A 7,500-nucleotide genomic window follows, 5' to 3' on the forward strand; every position below is an offset into this window, starting at 1 on the left:
AACATTTGTAACTCAAATCTTTGCTTCTGGGGATTCTACAAATGTCTTCTAAATCCTAATAGTTTTTTGAAAAAAACATATGTTGCTATAATATCAGTGGCTCTCAAACTTTTTCATGTAAAGGACCTCCCAAAATGATATGTTTCTTTCTGCGGAACCCCCCCCTCCCCCATCTCAAAATATATTGTTCCAGGGACTCAGGTTTGAGTTAAAAATGTATATGTATAAATGTGTATGTGTGATTTGCACACATTTTCACGATTTCTTCCAAAAAATAGCCCAAAGAAATCTTAAAATTACACAGATGCGTTCCCGGTCTTAATGGGTTAAAAAGAGTCACTGGTTACCTGTTGTTCTGATTCGCTGGGAAGAACAGAACCATCTGTGATGAGAACAGCTCTGGAAATGCTCCTGGAGATACAGAGTAAAACAAATTGAGACACACAGACAGACAGACAGACCCAGAGACATATAGCTGGTACATTATTACGTTGGTCTATCGCAGTGGTTCTCAAACAGTGTGCCGAAGTACTGTACACTGGAGTGTCCTGAAACAAAGTGTGCTTTGGGATTTTGCGATAACCACACATTATTGCAATACAATATATACTACACAAACACATAACATAACTATTCAAAAACTAGTTATGAATTATTCTTTAACATACAGTACTATATCAGTACTTTGTGCGCACTCATTTCCGAGGCAAATTCTACACCTAAACATATATTTTAACCACTTTAAACAGAGTTCAAAAATAAACACAGCGTCGCAAGCTTGTGGATCTGATGCTTTTGATGCTTTTGTGTTTTGCTTTTGAGCTTGTAGATCTGCTACTTTTGCTATTTCTGAATTTGAATCCTGAAAAGTACAATCCTGAAAATAGCATATTGCATATTGAGTTTTTAACCGTGTTTTTTCTTGTTACATATTATGGTTTTATGGAAGATGCTTCTGAACATGTATTCTATTGATAATTCATAAATAAATTCAAAATACTCTTTCATCTTAAAATAATTAATAACCGGAAAAAGCCAATCTACAAGCTCACAAGTTTGCAGATGTTTTCGGTGCTGGTTTCTATGGAGACCAAATGACTGAAATCAGTCGTGGCGACTGAGAACTTTAATCCATGATGACAGTAAACCAGCAGTAGAACTTAAAAGAGTTAACGGGTTACAAATGGTTAACAGGAGGGATTAATAGCCCATTAACTACTATTTATCTATCTAACAAAAGTGAATCTAAGAGTGCATGAGTCACAGACCAAGCTGGCACCACGATTGGCTAATATTCACCTAGTGGGTGTGGCCCTTGTCTTCTGCCTGTCCCCAACATGGCCGTCCTCCACCACGAAATGGCTACAGCTGATTCGCAGACCTCGGCTGTCGATCACGGCCTTGCACCTAGAAGGGGGAGGGGACAACAGAATCAGAATCATGCTCAAATTCAGGATTCAAATCAGAATGAGGATGATGAATCATTTTATTCTGCGGTTCATACGAGGAATGTTGTTTGGTGCTACTGCAGTTGCTATGACAATGCAACCTGATCGCTCATCCCCTGAGAACATAATGAACCAGGTCCTTGACAGGCAAGTCTATTACTATTATAATAATGAATTGATTATCAAGCACTTGGGCAGATGAAAACAACTCTTCTAACTTCAGCTTTATGGGTTAAAATATAATACTTGAAGCTGCACTATATAACTTTCCTGTTGAACCCGGGTCTCCTGCGCAAGAGCTGTTTTTACCACTGAACTAATGAGAATGCTCAGGGGAGAAATAGAATTTTGACCTTCGGGTCAAACTCTGTGTCAAACCAGAAACAGTCAAAGGTCGTGTCCAACCTAGACACTTGATCTAAATGTCTCAATAGAGGAGCAGAGAGACCAAATAAAAGAACATTTTATTCACTAGAAAGAATTAAGTAATAGAGCTTTAATTTTAAAAAAATAGCGAAAATAGCAGATCTACTAGCTCAAAACACGTTTCATTGCAACACGTTGTGAGCTTGTACATAATTTACAGATCTACAAACATGTCACTAAAGACACTATTTTGACAAACAAAATAATTACATGACTCATCACTGATCATAACAAAGATACACAAAGATAAACAAAGATAAAGATATATATATATATATATATATATATATATATATATATATATATATATATATATATATATATATATATATATATATATATAAAGAGATATATATATAGAGAGATAGATAGATGTAGATAGATATATATATATATATATATAGTTATGGTATACACACACACACACAGCATATGTGTGTATCTCCAAAATATTGAAGGCTGCTCTCAAACGCCCCGCCCCCCCATGTCTGTTTTTGGTTGGTGGCCTTTCCAAGGGTGTTTCTCTCTCACACACACACACACACACACACACACACACACACACACACACACACACACACACACACACACACACACACACACACACACACACACACACACACACACACACACACACACACACACACACACACACACACACACACACACTCTACCAAAACCTATTATTGGGAATAATGATGCGCATAAAAGCTCATCCATAACCTTCTGACATAACAAGGAGGATGGGGAGACACACACACACACACACACACACTTCTCTTCGGGCATCACTTTTGCTGGAAGGTCATTGACACACAAAGTGTATGCATACACATATATGTAGTAGACAGACAGATACACCGACAGACAGACAGGTGAGTGCAAGAGGAGAGACAAAGGCAAAAGAGAGAGACAGACACGCAAGCAGGCAGACAGACAGACAGACAGACAGACAGGCAGGGTGAGTGTATGTAAATAAAGATTTATTTACTAGTAAGGAGACCTTCAGTCGAACCAATGGACTGATAGATGGACTAAGGGACACACATCTCCACTTCTCTCTTTCACACACACACACACACAAACGCACGCAAGCGCACGCACACACACACAACACAACACAAACACACAGTCGGCCAGTCAGTCAATCAATCAATAAGTCAGTCAAACAGTCCAGCAGTCCTCCAGTCAGTCAGACATGAAGGTGTCCTCTGTGTGGAGAACAAACGTATCTAGCATTGTTAGCCTTTTCCACTGGCGTCATTGGGTACAGTTAGCCATAAGCTATAACTGCCCTTTAAAAAATTGGCTACAGGGCATTTCAATTGGCTGCAAAACAATAGTTAATTTTAGTTATATTATATTCATTCTAATTTGAGGTCATTTTAGTTACTAATTACAGCTCTACTGCACTGCTGCTGCTATTACCCTGATGTCCAAATTCATGCTCTTTAAAAGAGGTTCAGCTCTAGCATGCACCTTAAAGTTAGAAACTGGGTGAATATTTATTATGTACTATGTTTTACGGCGTATAGTTTTATTAATGCTTATTACACGGCTTGGTTGAATGCTCGATTCTGATTGGTCAGTCATCGGTCATTATTTCTGGATAATGACCGATGAGCTCTATAACGGACCACTGTGTAATCAGAGACTCAGAGCACCTGCTCATGTCAACCTGCGCTGCTTGGTTTTATGCTTTATCCAACATGACATAAACAAACAACCAATGTCATTTACAACTAAACGTTGCTCTCAAGAATGTTTTTGAAAACATTTAAAGTGAGAAATAGACGATGCAATAACCGAAAAGTGATTCTATTTGATCCACTGCACTTCCTTGTTTATCGTGGCACAACAACGGGGGAATACCAAAACGCTCGCCCCAAAACACAGTCGCCCCAGGTCAAATCCGGCGGTATTACAGGCAAATCGGCGGTATACAGAATGGGGGGCGAGTGTGTTTTGGGGCGAGTTTTCCGGTTACCTTGTGGAATACTGTCATTTGTTTTCTGAGGCGAACTTGTCCGCCCAGCCCAATAGGCTGCTCGCCTCACCGCCCCTCAACTTCTCTGCACGTCCCAAATAATCGCCCGCCTCTCATTGAAAATGTATTACATAGGCGCGTTGGCCGCTTGCCGTGTGAAAGGACCTTAAGACAAGGATTTTCGGTGGTTTTCCTTCAGATGGCGCTGTTGGCTACCTTATGAATGATGCTTTCACTGCCAGATGACGCCAGACCCCGGAATTGACCGGGAAGTAAAAAAAACGGCTCGTATACCTCCCGTTTATTTCCTGTGGAAAAATGCCTATATTTCCGTTCCTCTTGCTTTTGGATTATTATTATTGCCAAAAACAAACGCCAAAACGATACATATCGTCACGAAAAAGTATCGCGATATATCGCGGGACGATATATCGGCACACCGCTAATTATGGGGATAATTATTTTATCATGTATACTGGGCCGTGATGATCCAAGGCCCCAACAGTAACTCAGTCAACAAATCAGTCATTTAATCAGTCAGTCAGTCAAGCAGGCAGTAAATAATGACCAAGAGACAGAATAAGAGGGAGGGCGGGGGGGAGAGAGAGAGAGCGAGAGAGAGAGACAGAGAGAGCATCAAAGAAAGGAGCACTGAAGCATGGATGTCACGGGCTGCACACACACACACACACACACACACACACACACACACACACACACACACACACACACACACACACACACACACACACACACACACACACACACACACACACACACACACACACACACACACACACTTTCTCTCTTTGTCAAGGTAAGCATCGTCCATCATAACAGAGTGGAAGAGAAGAGAATATGATAGAAGAGAAGAGAAGAGAAGAGAAGAGAAGAGAAGAGAAGAGAAGAGAAGAGAAGAGAAGAGAAGAGAAGAGAAGAGAAGAGAAGAGAAGAGAAGAGAAGAGAAGAGAAGAGAAGAGAAGAGAAGAAAAGAAAAGAAAAGAGAACAGGGGATAGGACTGAGGAGGGGAGGGAGGAGAGAGGAGAGATTAAGTTATGATGTTAATTTCCTCTCCATAAATTGCATATTTCGCCGATCATAAATTACCTGACTATGTCTGCTCTTAAGAAAGGTCACTTACACAGAGAGACTTACACTGCTTTACCTCTGTCTGAGTCTGAGTCTGAGTCTATCTATCTATCTATCTATCTATCTATCTATCTATCTATCTATCTATCTATCTATCTATCTATCTATCTATTTATCTATCTATCTATCTATCTACCTACCTATCTATCTATCTATTTATCTATCTATCTATCTATTTATCTATCTACAGTTTAGACTCTGTCTGAGTCTGAATCTATCTATCTATCTATAGTGTTTATCTATCTACAGTTTAGACTCGGTCTGAGTCCTTATCTATCTATCTATCCATTGTATTTATCCATTGTATCTATCTATCTATCTATCTATCTAACAATCTATCTATCTACATTGAGTTGTTCGGTTCCTGACAGTACTGAACACATTGAGTTGTTCAGTTCCTGACAGTACTGAACACATTGAGTTGTTTAGTTCCTGGCAGTACTGAACACATTGAGTTGTTTAGTTACTGACAGTACTGAACACATTGAGTTGTTTAGTTCCTGGCAGTACTGAACACATTGAGTTGTTCAGTTCCTGACAGTTCGACAGTACTGAACACATTGAGTTGTTCAGTTCCTGACAGTACTGAACACATTGAGTTGTTCAGTTCCTGACAGTACTGAACACATTGAGTTGTTTAGTTCCTGGCAGTACTGAACACATTGAGTTGTTTAGTTCCTGACAGTACTGAACACATTGAGTTGTTCAGTTCCTGACAGTACTGAACACATTGAGTTGTTTAGTTCCTGGCAGTACTGAACACATTGAGTTGTTTAGTTCCTGACAGTACTGAACACATTGAGTTGTTCAGTTCCTGACAGTACTGAACACTTTGAGTTGTTCAGTTCCTGACAGTACTGAACACTTTGAGTTGTTCAGTTCCTGACAGTACTGAACACATTGAGTTGTTCAGTTCCTGACAGTACTGAACACTTTGAGTTGTTCAGTTCCTGACAGTACTGAACACTTTGAGTTGTTCAGTTCCTGACAGTACTGAACACACTGAGCTGTTCAGTTCCTGACAGTACTGAACACACTGAGTTGTTTAGTTCCTGGCAGTACTGAACACATTGAGTTGTTCGGTTCCTGGCAGTACTGAACACATTGAGTTGTCTCTGTCAGATGTGGGTCAGCAGTACAAAACAGCTTTGACAACTCATTTACTGCAACCTGCCCACCGGCCAAGATGAAAGACACACACTCAATATATCAACGCACAAGCATGCGCGCGCACACACACACACACACACACACACACACACACACACACACACACACACACACACACACACACACACACACACACACACTCTCTCGCTCTCATTTTCTCCTTTCATCTCAGGGTTATGTCAACAATCTAGTTAAGAGGTCGTTACTCTGTGTGTGTGTGTGTGTGTGTGTGTGTGTGTGTGTGTGTGTGTGTGTGTGTGTGTGTGTGTGTGTGTGTGTGTGTGTGTGTGTGTGTGTGTGTGTGTGTGTGTGTGTGTGTCCTGGCTAACTGATTAATTTAGACACACACACACACACACACACACACAACGCCTTTGTTCTCTTGGCTTGATGAAAATCAATTAACAAGTTAAAATTAAATGCTGCATCACTCAACGCAGAGCAAAGTAGATTCTGTCTCACTCTCACTCACGTCTATCTCACGCTCTGTCTCACTCTCCTAAGCTTAAGCCATACAATGTAGTAAGATGGCGCCGCACGCAGAAAATGGCTAGATCTACAAGCTCACAATCGCGACGTGTTGTGGGCTTGTGGATGTAGCTATTTTCGGTCAGCATAAACAAGGCTCAACCACTTCAACTTATTTAACTCATTGGTTCTCAAAGTGGGGTTCGGGGACCCCCAGGGGTCCGTGGGGACGTTCCAGGGTGTCCCCAGCAAAATGTGTTAATATAGCACCACAATCATTTTAACCACTTTAACCTTTTATACTTTGTCTATTCAAAAATAGCAGATCTACAAGCTCATAGGGCGGCACTCATGAAAATGTGTGCAAATCTTTGAATATATATATTATTTTTTAAAGCGAACATTTTTAACTCAAATATTTGCTTCTGGGGGGTCCCTGGAACAACATATTTTGAGATGGGGGTCCGAGGCCAAATACCAATAATGTCATTTTGGGGATCCTTGACATGAAAAAAAGAACCACTGATATTATAGCAAGTTTTTTTTCAAAAAACTGAAGACATTTGTAGAATCCCCCAGAAGCAAAGAATTTAGTTAAAAAAAAAATATATATATATATTATAGATATGCACACATTTTCCCGATTAAAAAAATTCAGATCTACAAGCTCGTAGCGCGGCACTCGGAGCATCGAATTGCGACGTGTTGTGAGCTTATAGATTTTAGATTTGTTTTCTCTATTTTTTAAACATTTTGAAAGTGAAAGTGTTTAAGTCTGTCTGCTTGTTTTCCAAATATTTAACCAATGACAAGTATTAACAAGAGCAAGGTTTCCACCTGGTGACAGTCAT

General features: G+C 40.1%; 1 protein-coding gene across 2 annotated transcripts in view; it reads right to left on the minus strand.

The window, feature by feature from the left end:
- LOC311056854 (rab proteins geranylgeranyltransferase component A 1-like) overlaps positions 1 to 7,500 on the minus strand; it is a 41,419-nt gene that overhangs the window by 10,327 nt on the left and 23,592 nt on the right. For both annotated transcript variants that reach the window (XM_084073693.1, XM_084073692.1), the window contains exons 12-13: positions 1,300 to 1,407; positions 348 to 411 (exon numbers count right to left, since the gene is read on the minus strand). In XM_084073693.1, coding sequence (XP_083929819.1) covers positions 348 to 411; positions 1,300 to 1,407 — 172 coding nt within the window. The remainder of the gene's footprint in view (positions 1 to 347; positions 412 to 1,299; positions 1,408 to 7,500) is intronic.

The sequence above is a fragment of the Gymnoscopelus microlampas genome (assembly GCF_963454915.1).
Source record: "Gymnoscopelus microlampas genome assembly, chromosome: 12".
Lineage (NCBI taxonomy): Eukaryota > Metazoa > Chordata > Actinopteri > Myctophiformes > Myctophidae > Gymnoscopelus > Gymnoscopelus microlampas.